Source organism: Papio anubis, chromosome 7 (genome assembly GCF_008728515.1).
Source record: "Papio anubis isolate 15944 chromosome 7, Panubis1.0, whole genome shotgun sequence".
In the NCBI taxonomy this organism is placed as follows: domain Eukaryota; kingdom Metazoa; phylum Chordata; class Mammalia; order Primates; family Cercopithecidae; genus Papio; species Papio anubis.
In genome coordinates this window covers 12,402,394-12,428,528 of record NC_044982.1, presented here as the reverse complement: position 1 = coordinate 12,428,528, position 26,135 = coordinate 12,402,394, and the positions used below count along the sequence as shown (strand labels likewise).

Below are 26,135 nucleotides of genomic sequence, written 5' to 3'. Positions count from 1 at the left end.
TCTCTCACTGAGCAGCTGGGACTTACTTCCTCCTGGGACACCTTTCCCTTTGCCTCCCTCCTCCTCTGTCAGACTTCCATTCGCCTTTCAAGGCCCAAGCCTTTTGCCTCCTCTTCCAGGAAGCCTCCCCAGGTATGAGAACAGATCCCTGCCTCCTCTGTGCTCCCTGCTCCTGGCTGGGGTCCATCACTGCACTGAACATAACGCTCTGTGTCACTTTTGTTTGGGTAAGTGCCCAGTTTCTCCTGACATCATAGTCTCCTGGGGATCTGTGTGGACCCCTCCCATCCACTGTGGCATCCATCACATGAACAAAGACTGGAGTCTTTAGGGACTGATAGAGTTTGGATGTTTGTACCCTCCCAATCTCATGTTAAAATGTGATTCCCCAGTGTTGGAAGTGGGGCCTAGTGGCAGGTGTTTCGGTCACGGGGGTGGATCCCTCATGAATGACTCAGTGCCCTCCCCACAGTAACGAGTGTTTTCACTCTATTCGTTCACAAGACAGCTGGCTACTTAAAAGAGCCTGGCATCTCTCTTGCTCCCTCTCTTGCCACGTGACATACCTGCTCCTCCTTCCCCTTCTGCAACTGTAAGCTTCCTGAGGCCCTCACCAGCAGTAAATGCTGGCACTATGCTTCTTGTACAGTCTGCAGAACTGTGGCCCCAATAGACCTCTTTTCTTCATAAATGACCCAGCTTCAGGTATTCCCTTATTGCTACCCAAAATAGACTAACACAGTGAGGGTGTGGTCAGAGTTCCAGGTCTTCATGCATGAACTCAGCCTCTCCTTCAATCTTCCAGACACAGTTTGGTGACCAAACCTGACTCAGCCTTCTCCTCTCAAAGTGCCCAGAGCCCCAGTGTAACACTTGACACAGTGTCTTTGCCTGCTGGCTGGCTTATCAGCCTTCTGACAAGACTGTGAGGTTAAGCAAGGGAAGGATGGTGTTCTTGCTCATTCTGGGTATCTAGTGCCATTAATGAAGAGGAGCAGAGGGCTCTACCGTCAGCGGTTCCTGAAGTGCCCTGGCTACCCCTCACCCCTGCCTCCCAACAGGAGCCTGTGACAATGCCACCATTGAATAAGGGGGAAACTGAGGCCCAGAAAAGGCCCATGAATGGCCCTGGGTCATACAGCCCATCCCTGTAAGGCTGAGACCAACCAAAGCCAATTCTCTGCATGGCCAACCACCTCCCTCTGCCCCTCCATGACAAGGTAGGCTGGGAGAGGAGGAGAACTGGAAACCTCTAGCTCAGAACTCCAACCAGAGCTGCAAGAAACAAAGACAGGGAGATGCATCTGCATGTGACCTTTATTCCTCATGTTTCTCTGACTTGAGTGGAGGTTTTGGAGGTTCACCTTGGGGTACATTTTCTGTTGCCTCATTTCCTTCAGCCTCGGGTTCAGCTGGGAGAGAAGAAGGTGACTTCCCCAAGTAGGCCCCCAACACTGACCCAACAGAGGCCAGGAGGATGTTGGATGATGTGGAGAGTCCAGCTGCCCCTGTGGAGGAGACAGAGAATGAGCACAGGGGTCTGGCAATGGCCCAGAAATCCCACCTAGATCCCTCCTCCAGGTCCTAAAAATCCCAGGGATCTGCTTTGGGTAGAAGCTGCTAGACGCAGCTAAAAGACAGCTCAGGGGTGAATTCACAGAAACTGAGAGATAGAGGGAGAGTCATTCACAGACAGACCCTAAGAGATACAGCGCCCCTTACTTTACACGGGAGGCCACTGAGGCCCAGAGAGGGCAGGGGACCTTGCCCAGGTCACCCAGGTGTCAGAGCCCAGGCATGGCTCTTGGCCTGGGTTCCTTTCCTCTTCTCCCTATCCAGCACCCCATCACCCTATCCACTCCCACCCCAAACCTCACTCAGAAGGAGCCAGAAGAAGGGACAGTGAGGGAGAGACTGAAGACCCAGGAAGCTGAGGGTCATGGAACTGCAGGGCAAGGAGAGGGCCTCCCTCGGGCTCAGCCTCAGGGCTGGATCTTCTCCCAGCTCTGGGGGTCCTGATCAGGACACTTACCCACAGACTGCAGAATAGCCACCAGGCTCCCCGCAGAAACCCCACCGCCGTTGGCGATGGCTGCTGCGGACATCATCTTGGCTGCTATGGAGGATGCGGCGATGCCTGCCCCAGTGAAGCCCATGGCACTGAGCACCACGGGCACAGCCCCCACTGCCAGGGCTGTGGGGAGAGAGAAGCTGAGTGCAGGGGTGGGCTCAGGAGAAGGGACCCTCCCCGCCCCCCCTGCTTAGGAATTCCTTGACAGTTTCGAACGACTGTCAGCTTGAGCAATAGAGACATGGCAGCTTAGGGGGCTCGTGGTGAAGAAAAGGTGGAGTGTGGAGCCAGGTGAGGCAAAGATGTCATAGAAGGACCAGGCATAGCCCTGGTTTGTCTCTAACTTGCTGTGTGATGCTGGAGAAGTCAATACCCTTTATTGGGTCTCAAGTTTGTGTGCGTGCGTGTGTGTGTGTGTGTGTGTGTGTGTGTGTGTGTGTGTGTCCACGCATAAATGTGAAATAAGCCATGTGGAGTTTACCTGCAAACCCTCTTTCAAATGAAATCTTCCTCCTATGCTTATTCCACATAAGGACTAGAGGACAAGCTGGGGCTGGAATGGGAGTAAGCTTTTCCCTGGAGTATTTTGATGCTGCTCCCGGCCCCTATGGCTCACTCAGGCAACTCAGGCAGCTTCGGAAGTGGAGGGTGAGTGGGGAGAGCCAGCTCTGCGCCTCATCTCTGTGGTCTCCCAGCACCCCCAGGACCAGGCTAGGTGAGGGCCTAGAGACAGGAGAGCTGGGCAACTTACCTCCTCCCACTGCAGCAGCAGCTGCCTGTTCTAGAGAAAGAGAACCAGGGGAAGAGGGGAAGGCAGAGGGAGAGGGTAAAGGGGAGAAAGGGGAGAGAGAGAGGCACAAAGGGAGGGGGAGGGAAAGGAGGTAGAAAAGGAGGGGGAGGGAGGAAGGGAGGGAGAGGGAGTCAGTAGGTCAGCTGGTTGATGAAGTCAGGGAAGGAAGCTATTCAATGTCCCTTCCTGGGCTGGGGAAGGGGAGGCCTGCCCCAAGCCCACCCTGCCCGCCCCCTGGGGAAGCAAGACTCACTCATCATGCTGAGGCCGTCTCCAGGTCACAACTCGGCCCAGGAAATGACAGCGTTGTTGGTGTGTTACTTCCGCCTCCACCCAATAGGGACACGCCCACTCTGGCAGCCCCAGAGAGACGCAGACTCCGCCCCGCTGCCACACCCCGCTCGCCCGGGCGCAGTCCGGACTCCCGGCTCGCCTGCCCCGGCTGGACGACGGATCTACCGAAGAGAAAAGAGCTGGAAACAACCTGGAAGCCATAGCAAGTGAGCCATGCTTCCCAATTGCTGTAGCACCGGCCCCCACTCCAACTCCGCCAATAACAGAAGAGCTGTTAGCTGCAAAAGCCAAAACCAAAACCAAAAGCAACACAACAATAACAAACAAAATGCACGGAGAAAAACGATGTTTAATTTAATTTAATAAACGATGTTTAACTTCCAGAGAGACACTAATATAAATACATTCTGGCAGTTTTCCTTCCAGCCTATGTCTCCGCTGAATGTGTAAACACCCCCTCCACCACCGGCCAAGTTCCCATCACACTCTGCCTTGCAAATTACTCACTTCAGTTAATCAACCATTTAGATTTCCCCAGGCTGTTTAATATTCTTCAACAAGATTTTTAAAAAGTCAACTTTATTAAGGTGTATGTAATTTACACAAAGTAAAATTCACCCTTTTAGTGTACACTTCCATGAGTCTGGGCGACTTTGACAGCTCTGATTCAGACCTTTTTTTTTACATGCCCCGCCCCCTCCTCCATTAAATTCTCTCATGCGCTTTCGGAGTCACCCCCGCCCTGCTCCTGGCAACCATCCCCGCCCATTTGCCTTTTCCAGAACTTCAATATGATATTTAATGGTCATTAAATATTCCATCCCCGTGGGTTCAACGTATCGGCCCCCTCCCCCACCCTTTTAAGGGTTTAAAGTCTAATTTTCGCTCTGATAAGTTATTTTAGCATGAAGCGCTAACATTAAGGGGCACAAGTATTTTCTGTATATTCCTGGAGGTGGAACTGCTGGGCCAGAAACTATGCATTTTTTATTGCACCTGATACCTACGTTGTAATGTTGGCATTCAAAAATGTTGTCATCAGTTTACATTTTCCCAGAAGTATGTGGGAGGATCTATTTTTTTTCTCCTCCTCACTGACAACTAGCTTTGTCGTTAAGAAACAATAACAAAAAAACCCTTTGTTGATTTAATAGGTGACTTATTTTAGTATACATTGCTCTTCACCACTAGTGAGACTAAACTATTTTTAAGTTTATTACCTTCATGTACTCCTTATTTTGTGAGTTATCTTGTCATATTCTTGGATCCTTGTTCTACTGAAGTATTTTTTTCCTTACTGATATATAGGAATTAATGATATATTAATTATCTTCATCCATTCTCATAGATGTTGCAAATTTTTATTTATGCTTCATTTCTGCCTTTTTGGTGTTTTTTTAAAACAGAAAAGTGTTTAATATTTATGCAAACTTACCAATATTTTACTTTATTATTTTTGTCTTTAGAAAAGGCCATTTCTGCCGGGCGCAGTGGCTCACGCCTGTAATCCCAGCACTTTGGGAGGCCGAGGCGGGTGGATCACGAGGTCAGGAGATCGAGACCATCCTGGCTAACACGGTGAAACCCCGTCTCTACTACAAAATACAAAATATTTGCCGGGCGCGGTGGCGGGTGCCTGTAGTCCCAGCTACTCGGGAGGCTGAGGCAGGAGAATGGCGTGAACCCGGGAGGCGGAGCTTGCAGTGAGCCGAGATCGCGCCACTGCACTCCAGAATGGGTGACAGAGCCAGACTCCGTCTCAAAAAAAAAAAAAAAAAAAAGAAAAGGCCATTTCTACTAGCTATTCAATACACTGTCACTTGTATTTTCTTTAGATTCTTCTGGGGTTTGCTATTTAAGATTTACTTTAATCCATCTGGAATTTAGATTGGTACATATAGTGTTTTATGTATCCATATATGTCTTAGCCAGTTGTTCCACTACCATTATTAAATCATCTTAAATTTCATCTTCAATTTGATATTTCATCTTTATATTCAAAACTCATTAGCTGGTATATATACCAGTATATCTATTTGGATATTTTCTGTTCTGTTCCAAAAAGCTATCTCTTCTGGCAACAATATCTCACTGTTTCAATCTTATAAATTTATTATCTGATTTAAAATCTGACTGTGCACAGCAGTATCAGAATTGTTAATCCAGGGCTACGCATTTTTTATGAAGATTAAAAAATACTTTGTAATGCTCTCTACTATCCTGAAATGAAATTCATAGATAACATCCTCTATTATAGTTACACACAAGGTATTGCCCAAAAAAAGAGAAATAAAAGAAAATTATTTGTAATAAAATAGTGTATATTTCAATATGTACATGCTCAAGCACTATTACACCAAAAGGTATAATGAAAGAATGAGTTGTTTGCACCCATATAAGTTGGGATTTAAGATGATACAATATTCAATGGTAAATTCTTAATTTTTTTTTTTTTCTTGAGATGGAGTCTTGCTCTGTCGCCCAGGCTGGAGTGCAGTGGCGGGATCTCAGCTCACTGTAACCTCCGCCTCCTAGATTCAAGCAATTCTCCTGCCTCAGCCTCCCAAGTAGCTAGGATTACAGGAGCACGTCACCATTTTGTATTTTTAGTAGAGACAGAGTTTCATCATGTTGGCCAGGCTGGTTTCAAACTCCTGACCTCATCATCCGCCCGCCTCAGCCTCCCAAAGTGCTGGGATTACAGGCATGAGCCACTGCACCCAGCCAATGCCTATTTTCTTATATTTGATGTTTCAAAACAAGGATCTAAGAGACGTATCTATATATTTATATACATATATCTACATTTAATCACTATGAATGAGGGAGCTGCAAATACAGGCTGCAGTACATTGCTACCGGTGACATGATTTTCTGAAATGGTGAATAACTCTTGGTAAAATTCAGAACAAATCGAAGTACGATTTCTCCCTGATTTACAAGATAACAAAATTCCTAAAAATTCAATCTATATTAAAACTATGCCCAAAACACATAAAACATGGTTAAGTTCTAGGCCTAAATAATTATGAGCTTTTTGCTTGTATGATGAGATCTTTGAAATTTATGCAGGGTAACTTTCAGCTGTGCAGGATTGTCTTATCTATTTCAGTTGTCAGGCCCCTGTCCCCACCGAAGAGCTAAATACAAGCATCCCCTTGCCAATTGCTGACAAATAAAAGCGCACCATCAGATTTCCAAAATGCCCCCTAGGGGGCAGTACCATCCTGTAAAAACTACTGCCTTAACCTACTGCCTTAGTATTAATAGTTAAAAGCTACTGCCTGCTAAAAACTACTGCCTTAGTTAAAAACGTGCAAGTGTTTATAATTACTTATAGAGAAAATAGAACAAAATAAACAAAACCAATGGCATTGACATTTTTGGCATTAGTTTTAGGACTAATTTGTGCATATTGAGTATTTCAGGACTAATTTGTGCATATTGAGTATTTAACGTGTGCATAAGAACTTGGCATATGGGGCAGATTACTTATAATTCCAATTTTAATGATGTGCTTCCATAAGAGACTTAATCTTATGATTGTAAAGTTGAAAGGTATTCTACTTTAAAAACAATTTTGTTAACAAATATTGTTTAAGAAAACAACACTCAAAATTATATGTCTATTTTATTAAATTTGTAAAATTCATCTGTGTTCATGGGAAGTCTTTGCTTGTTAGAGACATATGCAGTGTTTAAAAAGAAAATTGACAATGTTCCTGTATTTGTACACACACACACACCCACATACCCATGCACACACAAAAGGAAACTAGATTATGTTAATATACACGTAACCTAAAATATTTCAGAGAATTTGGTCAACCAAATTGTAAAAGTCCCCTTAGATTTACAAATAGAATATTAGGATTTTAATTAAAGCTAAGAACTTAAGGATTACTAGATTTTTAGTTTATTTCAGTAAATTGAATATTAATCTAAAAACCCAAATAACCTTTAGTGTTTATAAAAGCTGCTTTCAAGGATAACCCAAAATTCGAGTGTGTACCAGCTGCCTTTTTTTTTTTTTTGAGACAGAGTCTCACTCTGTTGTCCAGAATGGCGTGCAGTGGCAGTATCTTGGCTCACTGCAACCTCTGCCTCCCGGCTTCAAGTGATTCCCTGCCTCAGCTTCCCAAGTAGCTGGGATTATAGGTGTGCACCACCATGCTCAGCTAATTTTTATATATTTACTAGAGACGAGGTTTTACCATGTTGGCCAGGCTGGTCTCAAACTCCTAACCTCAAGTGATCGGCCCGCTTCGGCTTCCCAAAATGTTGGGATTACAGGCGTGAGCCACTGCGCCCGGACACTAGCTGCCTTCTAACACACCCTAAGCCAACTGGACCTCTCCTGACTTCCTGGAATATGCAAATAAAGACTGTAAGCCTCAAGCAAACACAAATAAAGCACTTAAACCTAAAGGAAAACGTTATTATTTATCTGAGCACAATAAAATTAAGAATCTCTGCTCAACAAAAGGCACGATGACAAGAATAAAAAGTCATGCCACATAGTGGGAGAAAATACTTACCATACACATAACTGACAAATAATTGATATTCAAAATATATCAGTGTCACCTTGATACCAAAGCCTGACAAAGGCATTAAAAAAGAACTACAGAAAAATATCCCTTGCAAACACACATGCAAATATCCTGAACAAAATACTAGCAAATCAAATCTACAAATATATAAAAGAGACTTACGTCATGACCTCATGAAGTTAATATAAGGTGAGTTCAACATTTAAAAATCAATTAATTTACCACATGTACAGAATAAGGAAAAAATATTGTATGTGCACGTCAATACATGCTTTGATTAAAAATTCTGAGCAATTTAGGAATAAAGGGAACTTCTTCAACCTTCTAAAGTTTTCTATTAAAAAAAAACAACAAATATCATGCTTAGTGCTGCTGTATTGAATGCATTCTAACTTAGATTGGAAGCAGAAAGATGTAAAACTTTCTTTATTCATGTACAACATTGTTGTTTATGTAGAAAGTACTAAGGAATCTACAAACAACTGCTAGACCTAAGTGAATTTAACAACATTGCAAATATCAATTGCATTTATAAATATCAGCCACACAAGTTCAAATGAAACATCAATAGCATCCAACTGTTTTCACGTGACACAATAGCATCCAAACTGAAATATTTAGGAATAAATTATGAAAACACATGCAGGACATAGAGATAGAAACTACAAAATATTGCTGAGAGAAATTCAAGTGGATCCCCCCCAAAAAGATAAATTACATTCATGGGTTGGGAGACTGAATTTTAAGATGTATTAAGTTGTTAATACATCACAAACTGGTCTATAGAGTCAAAGCAATCCCAATAGAAATTCCAGCAGGCTTTAATTTAATTTTTTGTGTGAAATTGACATGATGTTTCTAAAATACGTATGGAAATGCAAAGGACATAGAATATAGTTTTTTCTGTTTTTTTTTTTTTTTAAATGAAAAGATAAAGTTGGAAGATTAACACTGGAGTAAGTACTTAATTTTAAGACCGTATAAAGCTACATAATAAAGACAGTGTGATGTTGGTGTGAGGATAGGCAGAGAGATAGGTGGGACAGAATAGAAATCCCATAAGTAAACCCAAACATATATGGTCAACTGAGTTTCAACAAAAGTACTAAGGTAATTCAGTAGGGATGGTAATTGTTTCAGTTGATCCTGGAATTACTGAAGATCCATGTGGCAGGCTAAATAATTAGCCCAAAGATATCAGGTCCTAATCCCTGGAACCTGTGAATGTTACTTGTATTAGTCTGTTCTTATCGTGCAAATAAAGTCATACCTGAGACTGGGTAATTTATAAAGAAAAAGAAGTTTAATAGACTCATAGTTCCATATGGCTGGGGAGGCCTCACAGTCATGGCAGAAGGTGAAGGAGGGAGCAAAAGCATGTCTTACATGGCAGCAGTCAAGAGAGCATGTGCAGGGGAACTGCTCTTTATAAAACTATCAGATCTCATGAAACTTACTCACTGTCATGAGAATAGCATGGGAAAACACCCCCCCCATGATTCAATTACCTCGTGCTGGGTGCCTCCCGTGACGTGTGGGGGTCATGGGAGCTACTATTCAAGATGAGATTTGGGTGGGGACACAGCCAAACCATATTATTACCTTTTATGCAAAAGAGTCTTTGCAGATGTTATTAAGTTAAGGATCTTGAGACTGTGAGATATCCTGGATAATCTGTATGGAACCTAAATTCAATCACAAGTATCATTATAAGAAAGAAGCAGAGGAATATTTGACACATGAAGAAGAAGAAGATGATGTGACCACGTGGGCTGAGATTGTAGTGATGCAGCCATAAGCCAGGGATTGCTGGCAGCCACCAGATGCTAGAAGAGGCAGGAAACAGATTCTTCTCTAGAGCTCCAGAGACAGCACAAATCCTGCCGACACCTTAAATGTGGTCCAGTGATACTGATTTCAGACTTCTGGTCTCTGGAACTGTGAGATAATAGATTTCTGTTGTTTTAAACTACCAAGTTTATGGTAATTTGTTATAGTACACACAGGAAATTATATAATCCAAATGGAAAACAATGAACCTCCACCTTTACTTCATACCATGCATATATTTGATAAAGGATTTATAAAGAACACCTATAGCACAATATGAAAAAGACAAACTGACCCAATTTAACAACGGGCAAAAGGTTTGAACAAATGCTTCACAAAGCAAAATATATGAGTAGACATTAAGCACACAAAAAAGACTCAACGTCTTTCGTCATTTGGGAAATGTAAAATGAAGCCACCATGGAGCACCACTTCACACCCTCTAGAATGGCTAAAATTTAAAAGGCTCACTGCACCAAGTGTTGGCAAGGACTTGGAGAAAATCACATATTCCTGTTGGGAGTTTAAAATGGTACTACCACTTTGGAAAACGGTTGGCTGTTCTTACAAAGTTAAAGATATTCCTATCCATTAATTCCCCTGCTTGGCATTTACACAAGAGCAATGAAAACATGTCCACACAAAGACTTGTACACAATGTTCAAAGCAGCTTTGTTCATAAAAGCCCTTAACTGAAAATAACCAAAAAGGTACATTAGCAAGGGAATTATACACACAATACATGTTCATTAGACTATTTAGAAAACATCAATATGCAAAGTTAAAAAAATCAAAGCCCCTGGTTTCCTAACACTAACCCTATTCATGTTTACGGTACAGAGCTTTTCGAGTTTCTCCCCATTTTGACTGCATTTAATGTAGTCCTTAGGCTGGCCTCTAGTCAAGTCTCCCTATATCCCTCTGAAAATTCCACTGGGGTTCTGAGCCAACTTTCCAGCTTAAAATACAGAAACTGGGTTTGTCTGGGATGTGCCATTCTTCATGAGATATGGCAAGGCCTGGGCAGCAGGCCAAGAGTTCTGGGATCGTGGGTCCCTGTTCTCTCTGTCTCTGCCAGCCTTGCAGACTTCCTGCAGCCAACCTAGCTGGGCCCACTGCAGTTGAGTTGCATTCTGAGGACTGGACCTTGAGAGAATGCGCTTCTTGCTTTTGGAGTGCCCTCTCGTGGCAATATCTCAAACTGCAAGCTCAGTTGCTAGTGGGCTGGCTAATGGGCCCACAGCGCCTGGGTTGGCTGGAATGGAGCTTTGTTTTCAGGACTGGAGCAGGCTTGTCCTGAACCTCAGACCGAAAGGGCTGAAAGGGCAGCTCCCTATCTTGGAGCAAACGTTTCTACCGGGAAATGTCCCATTGGAAGAGATTTTGCAGTGCGTTTAGATGTCTCTCCAGCTCTTGCCTGGCGGGCTCCTTGGAAACCACGTTCGTGAACACGACCTCACTTTCCTGGCCACATGGATAGGACCAAAGATGATAGGCACATTTGGAAAGAGACGGAGATATCGAGGCACTAACTGGATAGCTGGATTTATAAGAAAGAACAGAGTAATCATGGGGCAGCCATCTTCTGTCCTCCACGTGGGCTGAGTAAGAAAACAAGCTGATCTGCTGAGAAAGAGAAATGGACCGCGTTTCCAGGAAGAAGCCAGAGTGAGAGACAGAGAGAATCCTTTCTGTGTTCTCATTTCTAGACCCTCCTGAGGTCTGGCTGCCTCCAACTTTTGGGTCCTGAGATGCTCCTTATGCCTCATTATACCTGAAGTTACCCAGAGTCTTAAGGAATCCATTTTTGGTGGCTGCTTCTAATGCTACTCATTCATTCACTCCTTCATTTATTCACCCACCAACTATTTATTCACATTTTCTACATGCTATGCTGCTAAAGAACCCAGGGAAAGAACAGTGAGAAAAATGAAATCTTTGCTCTCATGGAAGGGAGATGAACCTTAAACAAACAGTTAAGCACATACCATGTTAGGTGCTGTGAAGACTGTGGAGTGAAGTGGAGGAAGAAGGACAGTGAATGTTGGAACCAATGAGGGAGGGGAGGCCTGCAGTGGGCTGAGGCCTGGGGCTCACATCCAGGTAGCAAAATACAGCTCAGGAACCTGCCCCAGTGTCTGTGTATTAAACAACCAGGACCTTTCCTCAAGTTCACAGTATAAATCCTCTTTCCCATTTCATTGTCTCACTTTTGATACGGACATGAGTATTAATAGTATTTTATTGTAAGAAAAGCTACAGTCCAAATGCCACGACAAAGCAGCAGAGACTAAGGAGGTCTCAGGCAACCCGGGAGTTACACAACTTCCTGTCCTGCGTAAAGGAAGGGAGGGATTTGAGGTGCTGTGGGATGGGGGTCCCATAGGCACAGATCTTCTGGTTTTAAAGAGAAGTCTCTGGACAGTCTTACATTAAGACAACATCAACATCCACCACAACAACGGCACCATGGCTAACCCAGCCTCGGAGAGGTCCAGCCCTCAGGCCGCCAGAACTGGGCTCCAGTCCTTGGAAAGAAGGGCTGTCGTCCCAACCCAGCATCAATCTTTCATTTTGATGGCCACAGGTGCCAGGCCTGTGTCCCCCTAAATGACCCACGTTCCTCTCCTTTGCACTGTTTCCCTTGGTCTGTTCCCTGCCATCCCTGACAGTAAGGTAGAGCACCCAATGGTCTGTGGGATGTCATCTCAGGGCCCCACAGTGGGGTTCATAGAGCCTGCATCAAAATGAAGTTCATTCATTTGTTCAAAATGCAAATACTTATTTACATTTTCTACACATCAATCACTGTTGAAACCCAAACCTGAGTTACTGAAGACTGCGCCAGGAGCTTTTCCATGAGAATTGTGTGAAATAGCGTAGATGCTGGGTAGAAGGTGATCCAGAATATTCCATGATGCCCCATTTTCATTTTTCCACTTTTGGAATCTATAAAAGATGCTGTCGCTGGAAAATTAATCCCAAGCCCCAAGGCCTTATTTATGCAACATTAGGATAGCTCCTGTTCAAGTGTTTATGATCTCGCTGCGTAAGCCCTCATCTTGATGCTTTAAAAGTCGTCAAGTCTTGTTCCCTGCTGTCCAGCCCTTGCACACTGAGGCTATACTCCCAGGAATAACGATGAAACTCCCTCCTACCAGTTCTGCCAGGTGACCCCAACGTGCATCTGAAACCAGCACGGATTGAGGGAGTCTCACAGTCCTCTGTTACCAAAAACGTGAGAGGCCACCCCAGAGAACGAAATACTTTGTAAGTGCGCAAGTAGGAAGGGACTCTTTCCCAAGGGATATATTTTTGGGGGGATCCTCCTCTCAGTCTTCACTCAGTAAGTCCTCCTGCAGTTTATTTCACATGTTGATTTGTATATTCTGTAGTTATTTTTTGTTGTTGTTGTTGTTTTTTCGGAGTCTCACACTGTCACCTGGGCTGGAGTGCAGTGGTGCGATCTCGGCTCACTGCAACTTCTGCCTCCCGTGTTCAAGCAATTCTCCTGCCTCAGCCTCCCAAGTAGCCGGGATTACAGGCATGCGTCACCACGCCCAGCTAATTTTTGTATTTTTTTTTTTTTTTAGTAGAGACGGGGTTTCACTATGTTGGCCAGGCTGGTCTCGATCTCCTGACCTCATGATCTGCCCGCCTCAGCCTCCCAAAGTGCTGGGATTACAGGCGTGAGCCACTGCGCCCAGCCTATTCTCTAGGTTTTGAATGCACACATGGGAGCATTTAAAACTACCATCAGAAGGGACTACTTTAACTTGATTTCCTCAAGGGATTGGGTTCAGCTAAGAGAGCACATAGGGCCAAGTTGCTTGTGTTTCTTGAAAACAATAGAAGAGATTTTTCTGAAAAGCACACCCCCAGCCCTGAGTCCAGGTTTTAGGATCAGGGCTCACGGCTCCATCACTGTGGACTTGAAACATCGATTAGCAGAGCCATTAGAGTTCAGCTGCTGGTGGAGGCCAAGGAAGGGGCTTCTGGGCCAGAGCAGAGCTTTCGATTCATCTGCAAGACTGTGGGGAAAAGGCTAATTGCAAACCTGTGCTAAGAGCGGGCCACACGATATCACATTTAATGCTCACCACAGCCCCATAAAGTTGGCATTTTTAAGCCCACAAAATGGAGCACTTACCTCCTTGCAATTACCATATCTCTCTCTGGGTAATTACTTGAATGGAGTCTTGTCAAGTGCGATGCAGTCCATTTCCCAGCATTGCAGGGAAATTCTGAAACACAGGTCAAGTGCCCTCACCTTTGAGTTATATCAAGAAGCTTGCTTAATAGAAAAGCCAGCGTAATGAGAATACCACTGGTTAAATGTGCAGACGATGCCTCCGAGACAGTCTACAGGATCCCCTCAGCTGCTCCCTTTGCAACCTGGAGGATGGAGCTACTCCAGGCTTCCCCAATCCACCTACTGATCTCAGTGCTGGGTCTACAGCGGATACTCTGCAGCCTGGGGCAGGCTGAAGACCCTCCAGGCCTCCTGGTGCCACTTTGGATATCTGCCAAGCAGGACTGTCCGCTTCTCAGCTGCCTTTGGCCCACAGCTGACTTGAGGGTCCATGCCAAGCTTTGGTGAGTGAGGAAGGGTTGGGGTGGGGGTGAGCAGGGCGGGCAGGGGGAGGTGCTGATCGCTCCCTGATCTTCTCCATTGTCCTATCTGACCCATTCCCTTCACGCCACTGGGAAGGGGCTCCCTGCCGCTCAGCCCGTTGCCCTCTGCCCCTTCTCTTCTCCATCCCACATTCTCCTACCACAGCAGAGTGACACTTCTACTACTGAGGGAACGGAGGCCCTGGCCACCTCCCAAGGCCAGGAAGGACTTTGTGGCTGAGCTGAATTTGAACTCAGAGCTCCAGGATCCAGACAACACATTCTTCCCCCATACCACATTTCTGTTAGCGTATTGCAGTACTTCTCATGCAAATCACGTGGGGTCTTGTTAAAATGCAGATTCGGATCTAGTAGGTCTGGGGTGGGGCCTGAGATTCTGCATTGCCGGCAAGCTCTCAAGTGATGCTGACTGCTGGTCCATGGGCCAAACTTTACATAGCAAGTGCAGAGCGTTTTCCAAATACAAAAACCAAAAAAACCCTCATATATTTTTTATTTGTCTTGGTCTTTGCCGTAATCTAGCAAGGCTGTCAGGGCAGGAGCTAATGCCCTGGGTGGAGGGGAGAGGAGACTGAAGTCCAGAAAGTTGCTGTGACATATGTGCGTTTCCCTGGGTAGCAGGCAGCATCAGGGAAATGGAGCCCCCGCTTCAGATAAGGAACCTCTTGCCTGGGGCGTCATGCTGCTCTCCCGTAAAGATGCAAAGGGCCTCCAGCCTGCCAGCATGGCCTTCCGGTGGCTGGAAACCACCATATGTGTTGAATGTCACCCACATACCTGCCTCTGAGAGCAGCCTTGAAATTGTGGTGACTGTCCTATTATTCTGAGGTCCCATTGTTCCTGCCCTAATGAGGTGCCCCAGTAAAGCAAAAGACTTTGGAAAAGTTGCGTGTGTCCGTAGGTGGGAAGCACACACATCCCAGAGGGCAAAGCTCGCTGTTTTCTTGTGCAGGATCAAGTGTGCTTTGTGGGCTGTCCTTGGCAGTGAAAATGGGCCATGTAAATTATACATTGAAATAATAGAGGCTGCTGCAATCTGCCAGAAGGTCTACAAAGTTGGAGATGATGATGAACTTGTCGGTGAACTGTGGGCTGTGCCAAGGGCACCCGGAGAATTCAAGATAGCAGGGACATTGAGGCCAAGCGTTTAACCTCTAGGTTTCCAGTCAGTAAGAACACGTGCTTTCATCTGTGTTTAAGCTTGCTGGCATTTGACAAAGGACTAACATGCTCGGGGGTTGAGGTCTTGGGTACGAAAAGAAGAATGAAATGGGGTCCAGTTAATGAGCGACAGTGTTCGCTCTGGTGAATCTGAGAATGTCCAGGGTGGAAGGGTGCAGCTGAGAGTCTGAATATCCCTCTCCTTTGCTGACAACTAGGGAAGCAGAGGCCCATAGACGGGGATATCTGACTGAGGCCACGTATTTATTATGGGCAGTGTCGGGGCCAGGGTATGGGCTTCTGAACTGTAGTCTCAAGTTCATCACCTGGCTTCAGCTCTGAGCCTTCTCCTGGACCAGCTCTTGACTGATTTTTCTTAAGCAGGGCAGAGGGGCTCTGGATTTGAAACAGATGGCAGGAGGGCAGCACACTGGAGAGTCTTGGAGAGAAAGGCTCATTCAAGGGGTGCACATGGAAAGACATCAGAAAAGACACGTTCCTACAGGTTGTCACCCTGTGCAGGGCTCTTTTCTTGGGCCACTATTCGATTTGACCCAAGGAAAGAGCATTGCAATCTGCATGTCAATCTGCCTTGCACTATTTGTCTCCACCTCTCAATAAATGCTTGTCAATCAAATGAGGAGGATGAGCTACGTTCACAGGTCATTCTCTCCCTGGGTTCTCATTTTCTCTGTCGACAAAACTGATTTGATGCCTCTCTCCACAAGTCAGGTCCTATGCCAGGCATTGGCTATCTATAAATTGGAATATTCATTTTCTTATTGTTGAACTTTTCAAATATAAATCTTTTGTCAGATGCATGATTTTCTTTTCTTTCTTTCTTTTTTTTTTTTTTTTTAGATGGATTCTCCCTCTGTTGCCCAGGCTGGAGTGCAATGATGTGATCTTGGCTCACTGCAACCTCTGCCTCCCGAGTTGAAGCAATTCTCCTGGCTCAGCCTCCTGAGTAGCTGCGACTATAGGCATGCACCATCACACCCAGCTAATTTTTGTATTTTTAGTAGAGACGGGGTTTTACCATGTTGGCCAGGCTGGTCTCGAACACCTGACCTCAGGTGATCCACCCTCCTTGGCCTCCCAAAGTGCTGGGGTTACAGGCGTGAGCCACTGCGCCTGGCCAGATGCATATATTTCAAATATTTCAGATATTTCTTCCCAGTCTAAAGCTGGCCCAACATCCTCGCTCAGGCTGCAGTGGCATGATAATAACTCACTGCAGCCTGAAGCTCCTGGGCTCAAGGAATCCTCCTGCTTCAGTCTCCCAAGAAGTTGGGACTACAGGTACGCACCAACATACCTGGATGATTTTTATTATTTTTTATTTGTAGAGACAGGGTCTGACTATGTTGCCCAGGTTGGTCTCAAACTCCTGGCCTCGAGCTTTCCTTTTGCCTAGGTCTCCCAAAGTGGTGGGATTACGGATGTGAGCCACTGTGCCTGGTCCTTAACCTTCTCTTAACAGTGTCTTTCATGAGCAAAAGTTCTTAATTTTGATAAAATCCAATTTATCAAGTTTTAATTTTATGGATAGTGCTTTTGGTGCCATGTCTGAGAACTTATTGCTAAATTCAAGGTCATGTAGATGTTCTCTGGCCTTTTCTTCTAACTGTTATGTAATTGTACAAGATAAATTTAGATAGACTTTGTGTTTTGTGTAAGGAATGAGGTTTAGGTTCCCTTTTCTGCCTATGAATGTTCGATTGTATAGTAAGTCCTCAATAGTGTTGATAGGTTCTTGGAAACTGCGGCTTTAAGTGAAATAGCAAAACAGCGTATAGTGATACCAATTTTACCATAAGCTAATTGATATGAAGAAGAATTAAATTCCTATGGCATACATCTCATCATCAAAACATCAAGCTTCTAAATAAAGACCAAAACACTTCTAACATTAAACATGGAAGTAAGTGTGAGTTACGTGTACCTTTAAGAACGATTAATAAAAATAAGCAGAATTATTTTAATGCAGGGTGGTGGTTGGCTGGAGCCTATCCCAGCCGCTCAGGGTGCTAAGCAGGGACCCACCTTGGACAGGATGCCATTCTGTCGTGGGGCGCACTCACACACAGACACACACACACACACACACACACACATCGGCATGGGGACAATATAGACACACCAATTCACCTAATGTGCACATCTTTGGGATGTGGGAGGAAATGAGTACCTGGAGAAAACCCAAGCAGACATGAGGAGAATGTGCAAACTCTACGGTGGCCCCAGCTGGAAGTCCATTTTTTTTCTATCAGTGTTATAACAAAGCAATGTTAAAGGAAACAACGTTATTTGAGGATCTGCTGCATGTACACAACTGGGTGTAAAGACTATGTTTTTTCCATTTAATTGCTTTTGCAACTTTGTAAAAAACAAATAAGCCTTATCTGTGTGGGTCTATTTCTGTATCTGCATTCTTTTCCATAGATCTGTGTGTCTATCCCTTTGCTGATCCCATACTGACTTCATTACTATAGCTTTACAGTAAGTTGTAAAATTACCCTGTGTGGTTCCTACAACTTTAGTTCTTTTTCAAAATGTTATTAGCTCTTCTCATGCCTTTGCTCTTCCATACACACTTTATAAATAGTTTGTCTATATCTCAAAAAGAATCCTGCTAGGACTTTGGTACTATATTAAATCTATGGATTAATTTAGAGAAAATTGGAGTCTTTACTGTGTTGAGTCTTCTAATCTATGAAAATGGTGGTCCCTGTATTTCCTTAAATCTTTGATTTCTTTAATCATCATTTTGTGGTTTTCAGCTTAGAGATCTGTTACTTTTTTTTTTCTTTAGATTTATACCTAAGTATTTCAGTTTTTGAAGCTATTGTGAATAGTATTATTTTAAATTTTTGTTTCCATCTGTATATTGATAGTGTATAGAAATACAATGGATTTTTATGTATTGACCTTGCATGCTATGACCTTGTAAAACTTATTTATTAGTTTGGGGAAAGTTGGTTGGTTTTCTGGGTTTTTTTGTGACTTTCTACATATATAAAAATACTTCATATTTTTCACATGTAATATTTGCCTCATAGCTATCTCTCTCAGGGGACCCTAAATAACAGTAGCTTAAAAAACGCAGTAGTTTATTCTTACTTGGCCCTTCTCTGTGCCATTTTGGGGGCACATATACCTTCTACCCCCAGTGTATTGCCTCCACCTGCAGGTTTGAGTTGGCTCTGCACTTATGCCTGCATTCCAGTGGGGACAGGAAGAAGAGGGTAGGCCCTGGAAATTCTGCTCCCATCAAACTGCAAAGGATGCTGGGAAATTGGGTCTTTATTCTGGACAGCCATTGTCTGTCTCTAGCCTCCTCCTTAGAATAGGAAGGGGCAACAATTATCAGTCTACACTGCAACAATGAAGTTAAAGAAATGTCGCATTTATTTTTAAAATCAAGTTAGGTATGGCTTGGAGCTGCCATTGTCAAGGTTTGGGACTGGCTGTCAGTCATCATAGGACTTTCTCCAACACACCCCACTCTGTCCAGAACAACATGGAGACCAACTGGTCCCATGCACTCTGTTGCTCAGTGCCACTAACAAGGGCGGATCCTTCATTCTCTGAGGAGCACTGTGGCTCTGAGGAGGGACAGAAGGTGCCCCTCCCTGAAGGCTCAGCCACAGGGGCATATGCTTCTTCTGTGAAGGCTCTTGCCTTCATAGTATGGCCTCCACAGCATCTTACCAGCTACCTCTCATCCAGGGCCCAGGGTTTTAGGGCACTGCATGGCAATAAGGCTAATTTCTCACTCTTGAAGAACACTCCAAATCTTGGGAAAATTCACACTTAATAATAATCTTAAAAATACATATTTATGGCCAGGCACGGTGGCTCATGCCTGTAATCCCAGCACTTTGGGAGGCTGAGGTGGGCAGATCACGAGGTCAGGAGTTTGAGACCAGCCTGACCAACATGGTGAAACCCCGACTCTACCAAAAATACAAAAATTAGTTGGGCATGGTGGCAGGCACCTATAATCCCAGCTACTCAGAAGGCTGAGGCAGGAGACTCACTTGAACCCAGGAGGCGAAGGTTGCAGCAAGCCAGTGAGCCAAGACTGCACCACTGCACTCCAGCCTGGGTGACAGAGCAAGGCTCTGTCTCAAAAAAAAAAAAAAAAAAAAAAAAAAAAGTGTGTGTGTGTGTGTGTGTGTGTGTGTATATATATATGTATATTTAAAATAGTCTTGTTAAAAATACATCCAGAGGAGCCTCAAGGAACCTGAACAACCTATGACATTTGACAAAAAAAAGCCCGAAACATGGTTAGGTTTAATATTTAGAAAGTAGGTGTCTCAATTAGGGTCTTGGCAAGAAACAGATGGCAGAGTCAATCTGGGACATTTCAGGAGAATTTAATGAAGGGAACATTTACACAGGCGAGGACAGGTGTGGGGGAACCACAAAGGCAGTGAATACTTTGGGGCTGGCAACATCAGGGAGCCTGGGGGAGGAAGGGGGTGGAGCTGGTCACATCAGGATTTGGAGAGGGAGAGAGCTGTGAGGAGGGAGCTTCAGGCCCTCAGCAGCCCACAGAGAAGGCACTGGAAAAACACAGTACACTGACAACATGCTCCTCCCTCCTCCTATCCATCCGCTCTCAGTGTCCCTCCTTCCTCCTTAGCTGAAGCCGATAGGAAGTTAGAGGCCAGGGGGCCTCCTGATGCAGTTCCTGGAGGTCAACCCCTGTGGACAGAGATGGCACAGAGTGAAGTGGGAGGGACCTGTGGTGGCATCCAACACAGTGGGCAAGGGAGGACAAGGATAGAGGATAATAATGGCCAACATGTCCACAGGGCTGGCTCTGTGCCAGGAATTATTCTAAGGCCTTTTCATAGGATAACTCAACTAATTCTCTCAGGGCCACAGGCAAAGGACACATAGAGTGAGGTGGATTCGGAAGCATTCCAGGGAACCTTTTTTTATGAGCTAGGGTCTCACTGTCATCCAGGCTAAAGTCCAGTAGTGCAATCACAGCTCACTACAGCCTCAAGCTCCTGGGCTCAAGTGATCCTCTCACCTCAGTCTCCTGAGTTGCTGGGACTACAAGTGCATACCACCATGCCTGGCTAATCTTTTCTATTTTTTTGTTTTTAAAGACAGGGTCTCACTATGTTGCCCAGGCTGGTCTTGAACTCCTGGGCTCAAGTGATCCTCCTGCCTCGGACTCCCCAGGTGCTGACATCACAGGGGCAATGCGCCATGCCTGGCCCAGAGAACTTCTGATTGAAAAGATGAGGAACGGCTTCCCGAGGGGAGGTGGTTTTGAACTGGGCCCCATGGAGGAAGTGGCTTGAAGAGGAAACACTTACTTGAAAGGCCCAGCAAACAATATCCCTGGATTAAAGTGACCATTCATCTCATGAACCAACAATGGCGAGTAGGTAGCATTTTGCGTGTGCTAGAATGGAGCAACTGTGCAAAGTAGGTAGGAGGGGTTTGCATGTTCAGACAGGATTGGGGTAAGAAGGAAGTCAGTGCCATTCTGCAACTGCTGCAGCCAGCCGGCTGTCTGTAATTATGACCTTAGAGAAGGCCAGGCCAGCAGAAGAGGACTTATTGCTCATTAGCACCAAGGGTGGCTCCCTGCGTGCCACTGCATTTATGCCCATTACCTCTAGTAATCATCGTAATTTTGCAAGGTAGGCATTATTTCTTTTTTACAGATGAGGAAACTGAGGCCCAGAGAGATTAAGTAACTTGTCCAAGGTCACACAGCTAATAGTTGGCAAAGCTGGGACTCAATTCCAAAGGCAGTGAGCTTTCTATTATACTATATTCCCCTCCACATTTAAAAAGGAGACATAAAACACAGAAAAGTGTAGAAGACTGGAACAGACCGTGTGCAGAAAGATGGGTGATATGGTTTGGCTGTCTCCATCCAAATCTCATCTTGAGTTGTAATCCCACAATCCCCAAGTGTTGACGGAGGGACCTGGTGGGAGGTGATTGGATCATGGGGGTGGTTTCCTCCATGCTGTTCTCATGATAGCAAGTGAGTTCTCATGAGATCTGATGGTTTTTTTTTTTTTTTTTTTTTTTTTAATTATACTTTAAGTTCTGGGATACGTGTGCAGAACGTGCAGGTTTGTTACATAGGTATACATGTGCCATGGTGGTTTGTTGTACCCATCAACCTGTCACCTACATTGGGTATTTCTCCTAATGCTATCCCTCCCTTAGCCCCTCACCCCCCAACAGGCTCCAGTGTGTGATGTTCCCCTCCCTGTGTCCATGTGTTCTCATTGTTCAACTCCAACTTATGAGTGAGAACATGTGGTGTTTGGTTTCCTGTTCCTGTATTACTTTGCTGAGAATGATGGTTTCCAGCTTCATCCACGTGCCTGCAAAGGACATGAACTTTTCCTTTTTATGGCTGCATAGTATTCCATGGTGTATATGTGCCACATTTTCTTTAGCCAGTCTATCATTGATGGGCATTTGGGTTGGTTCCAAGTCTTTGCTATGGTGAACAGTGCTGCAGTAAACATATGCGTGCATATGTCTTTATAGTAGAATGATTTATAATCCTTTGGGTATATGTCCAGTAATGGGATTGCTGGGTCAAATGGTATTTCTAGTTCTAGATCCTTGGGGAATCGCCACACTGTCTTCCATAATGGTTGAACTAATTTATACTCCCACCAACAGTGTAAAAGCATTCCTATTTCTCCACATCCTCTCCAGCATTTGTTTCCTGACTTTTTAATGATCGCCATTCTAACTGGTGTGAGATGGTATCTCATTGTGACCATTTGCTTTCCTAAGAGAAAGTGATTCACAAAACATTCTTCAGCAGCTCAGAAAGAAGCCACCTAGAGTGTTTCTGGACTCCAGGGTAGTTGCAGGACTCTGGGAAACTACAGCCAGCAACAGGTGCATGGATGCCCAGCTGTCTGGACCAGCTGGACAGTGGGTCAGAGCTACTAGGAGGAAATGCCAATCACCTCTTACCTTCTCACTCCGCAGGGAGGAGAATGCCACCATAATCCCAATGGCCTTGGTGCTCCTTGGGCTGGGAGTGGGGAGTGGCTTAGGATGACTGTGACAGTCACTGTGTAAATATTGCCCCTCACTCTACTGGTCAATGTATATTATGGCACCAAGTCTTAGTGGCTCATACTCGACCAGGTGACAACACAGTATTTGACAAGGAAAAAGACAAAGATGATAGACTGCCACCTGGTTTAAGTGTGGTCATTGGTGGACCTCTGTGTATTGCCACATGAAGAATCATATTTACCTCCTCCCTCCTATATGCTCTCAGTTCTTCTTTGCCCTCTCTGTTCTTTCACCTTGTTCTAGAAAACACTCTTTAGATGACTGAACAATAATAGACTAACTGTATAGGTGATGAAAAATGAAATCTCACATTCCATTCTCCATGTTAAGTTCACCCTATTATGTTGGCATAATGAGTTGACACAAGAAACAGAGCGCTCACACACTCATACCAGGCAGTAGTGGTTACTTAGCAACAAACTGGAAACTGTGTTAAGTAGGTCTTGTTTGTGTCCAGGTTCATGTGTTATAAAGAGCTGCAGTTACTGTTGAATGTGGATGGACATTTTGTGCATGCATTGAGTTCTCCAGGGTCTATTGCAATGTAGTTATCTAACAAAGACTTTGAAAGGCTGTAGTATTCCTGAAACTGTTTCATGGTTCTAGAGCTAATTTTAAGAGGAACTAATATTATCTGCTTATACTTGCCATTAATATATTCTTTGAGTTAGTTAGAACAATTTTCCTGGAGTAGCATAGAATAGCTATTCTTAAGATCTGTCTTAGTTTCTAAATTCATCAATCCCTCCTATTTTCTGTTGCTTCAGTGATCTTAGTGAACATGCTCTATTTCCATTTTATCTCCTGCGGTAGAGGCTCAGAGAGGAGAAGAACACGTCCAAGGTCACACAGCTAGTGAGGGGCAGGACTAGGATTAAGCCTGAAATCCACCCACTCTGTCATGTCTATGGTATTTGTAGGAGGTTTCTGGTTTGAGACTTAAACCATCAGAGTGTGACTCCTAAAAGATGGTAGCAAGGGTGTTCTTGGGTGTCTGTGATGTATGTTATCACTCTCCCAAACTTCAGCGTCAGATGGTCACTGTTCTGGCAGACTTTCTCTCCGGATCAAGATGTAGGAGGGAATAAAGCTAGACTAGTCTCCGCTGTGCACTCTGCCTGCTGGGTCACTGGTGCCTTATTAGTATGTGCTGAATTAATGAATGAATGTATGAATGAATGGCTCTAATGCCATTCACACCAAGGTTTAAACTTGCCATGAAAACTGAAGCAGAACATGTGGTTTCTGTTACCCAATATTCAGATTTTTTTTTTCTGTAAATGACACTACTTTTGCATGTTACTAGAGAATTATAAGTTCTCATTGTTCAAATTATTGTTCTCAATAATTATTGTGGTGACACAGGGAGAGAAACAGAGCTGCCCCCTCTTATGAAACTGAGCCAGTGTGAGTCAGGAAGGAGCATCAGCGGGTATTGTGGTGAAACAGGTGGCAGCGGACTGCCGATAGCTCTGTTTGCCAAGACAAACACTATCCCAGGGCATGGCTTTAACGATCTCTGCATAGTCCTGCTGAGAAATTGTGTAGAAGCATTTGTACATTGGCTCACTCAGTTTCATCCTGAAGGTGAGCCGTTCTGACATAGGCTGACTTCTGAGGCATTTTGAGTTTCTGGGGCCACGGCATCTATTTATAAGCTGGCCTCCAAATATAAAGGAACAGAAGCCCTGCGCCACCTCTTGCTCCAAGCCACATCCTGGGGCAGCGCCCTCCTTGTGTGCATCCTGTCTTTCCAGTTGTACCCAGATGTGAGGTTAGAGAAATTTGTGGTAGTCAACCATCATTCACTTTCTAATCGTCTATTCATTAAATATTTCTCCTTTTAAAAAATCTCTCTTATAATAAATAGTCATCAATTTCTTGCCAAGTGCCAGACACTCTGGGAGAAGTAAAAATGAGAAAGTGATTCTTCACAATGAAGAAGCCCCACTCATGGGACACAGTGTCTTTGTCTCTAGGGCCAATTGTCTTGAAGATTTACTGGCAAAAGAGGGGCCTTTACCACTCAGCAATGCAAATAACTTCATATTGAATATTAGACATCACCATCCTTAAGTCTATCTCTTTTTTTTTTTTTAAAAAACAGAGTCTTGCTCTGTCACCCAGGCTGGAGTGCCATGGCACAGTCTCGGCTCACTGCAAACTCTGCCTCTTGGGTTTAAGAGATTCTCCAGCTTCCTGAATAGCTAGGACTGCAGGTGTGCATCACTATGCCTGGCTAATTTATTTTTATTTACATTTTTGACATCTATAAATATTTTTCATTTTTTAAAATGTTTCCCCATAGGTTATGGGGGTACAGGTGGTGTTTGGTTACATAAGTTCTTTAGTGATGTGAGATTTTGGTGCACCTATCACCTGAGCAGTACACACTGAACCTTTTTTGTAATCTTTTATCCCTTGCACCCCTCACACTCCTCCTCCCAAGTTTCCAAAGTCCATTGTACCATTCTTATGCCTTTGCGTACTCCTAGCTTAGCTCCCACATATCAGTGAGAACATATGATGCTTGGTTTTCCATTCCTGAGTCACTTCACTTAGAATAACAGTCTCCAATTTCATCCAGGTTGCTGCGAATGCCATTAATTCATTCCTTTTTATGGCTGAGTAGTATTCCATTGTATATATATACTACAGTTTCTTTATCCACTCATCAATTGATGGGCATTGGGTTGGTTCCACGATTTTGCAATTGCTGCTACACACATGCATGTGCAAGTATCTTTTTCATATAGTGATTTCTTTTCCTCTGGGATTGCTGGATCAAATGGTAGTTCTACTTTTAGTTCTTTAAGGAATCTCCACACTGTTTTCCATAGTGGCTGTACTAGTTTACATTCTCACCAGCAGTGTAGAAGTGTTCCCTGCTCATCGCGTCCATGCCAACATCTACTGTTTTTTGATTTTGTGATTATGGCCATTCTTGCAGGAGCAAGGTGATATCACATTTTGGTTTTGATTTGCATTTCCCTGATCATTAGTGATGTTGAGCTTTTTAAAATATGTTTCTTGGCCATTTGTAAATCTTCTTTTGGGAATTGTCTATTCATGTTCTTAGCCCACTTTTCAATGGGATTATTTTTTGTATTTTTAGTAGAAGTAGGGTTCACCATGTTGGCCAGGCTGGTCTCGAACTCTTGACTTCAAGTGATCTGCCTGCCTCGGCCTTCTAAAGTGCTGGGATTATAGATGTGAGCCACTGCACCCAGCCACCATCCTTAATTCTTTCCACTCTGACGCCTTCCTTGTGTTTTGGGCATCTTCTTTCCCTCACAGGGAAAGACTTTTTTCTCTGCCTCCTGACGACTCAGGGAATATCTTCATGGCCAAAGATTCATTCATGCAACCTCCTTGAACAGCAAACAGTTACCTTAGGTGCGATTCCCTGCCCTTCCTATCTTTTATAAGGGAAAGGAGTTAATGGGTATTAAGATTTAATTTATCCATGGATTTAAGTTATATCACACAATTTCTCCTCCCCTCCCACTCCTGCCCTGACCCTTAGAAGTAATTTCTGAGTAACTACAATCAGTTTTGGTTTTAAGCCACATATATTTGCATTATATGCAGCTATACTTAACAGTTTGTGCATGTTGTTTCTTGTCTTACATCATAAGCTCATCTAGGCAAGGGCTGTACCTCATTTAGATGCCTTTTGTTCTCTCTTAGTTCCAAGCATGGTGCTAAG

At 44.2% G+C, this 26,135-nt stretch overlaps 1 protein-coding gene across 3 annotated transcripts in view; it reads right to left on the bottom strand.

Annotated features, from left to right (window-relative positions):
* Positions 1 to 1,299: 1,299 nt before the first annotated feature.
* Positions 1,300 to 26,135, bottom strand: part of IFI27L2 (interferon alpha inducible protein 27 like 2) — a 38,125-nt gene continuing 13,289 nt past the window's right edge. The window contains exons 1-4 of one of the 3 annotated variants that reach the window (XM_021941522.2): positions 3,115 to 3,221; positions 2,823 to 2,852; positions 2,033 to 2,194; positions 1,300 to 1,508 (exon numbers count right to left, since the gene is read on the bottom strand). In XM_021941522.2, coding sequence (XP_021797214.2) covers positions 1,318 to 1,508; positions 2,033 to 2,194; positions 2,823 to 2,852; positions 3,115 to 3,121 — 390 coding nt within the window. In that variant the 5' untranslated portion in view covers positions 3,122 to 3,221 and the 3' untranslated portion in view covers positions 1,300 to 1,317. The other 2 variants (XM_021941521.2, XM_021941520.2) reach the window with 2 other exon arrangements.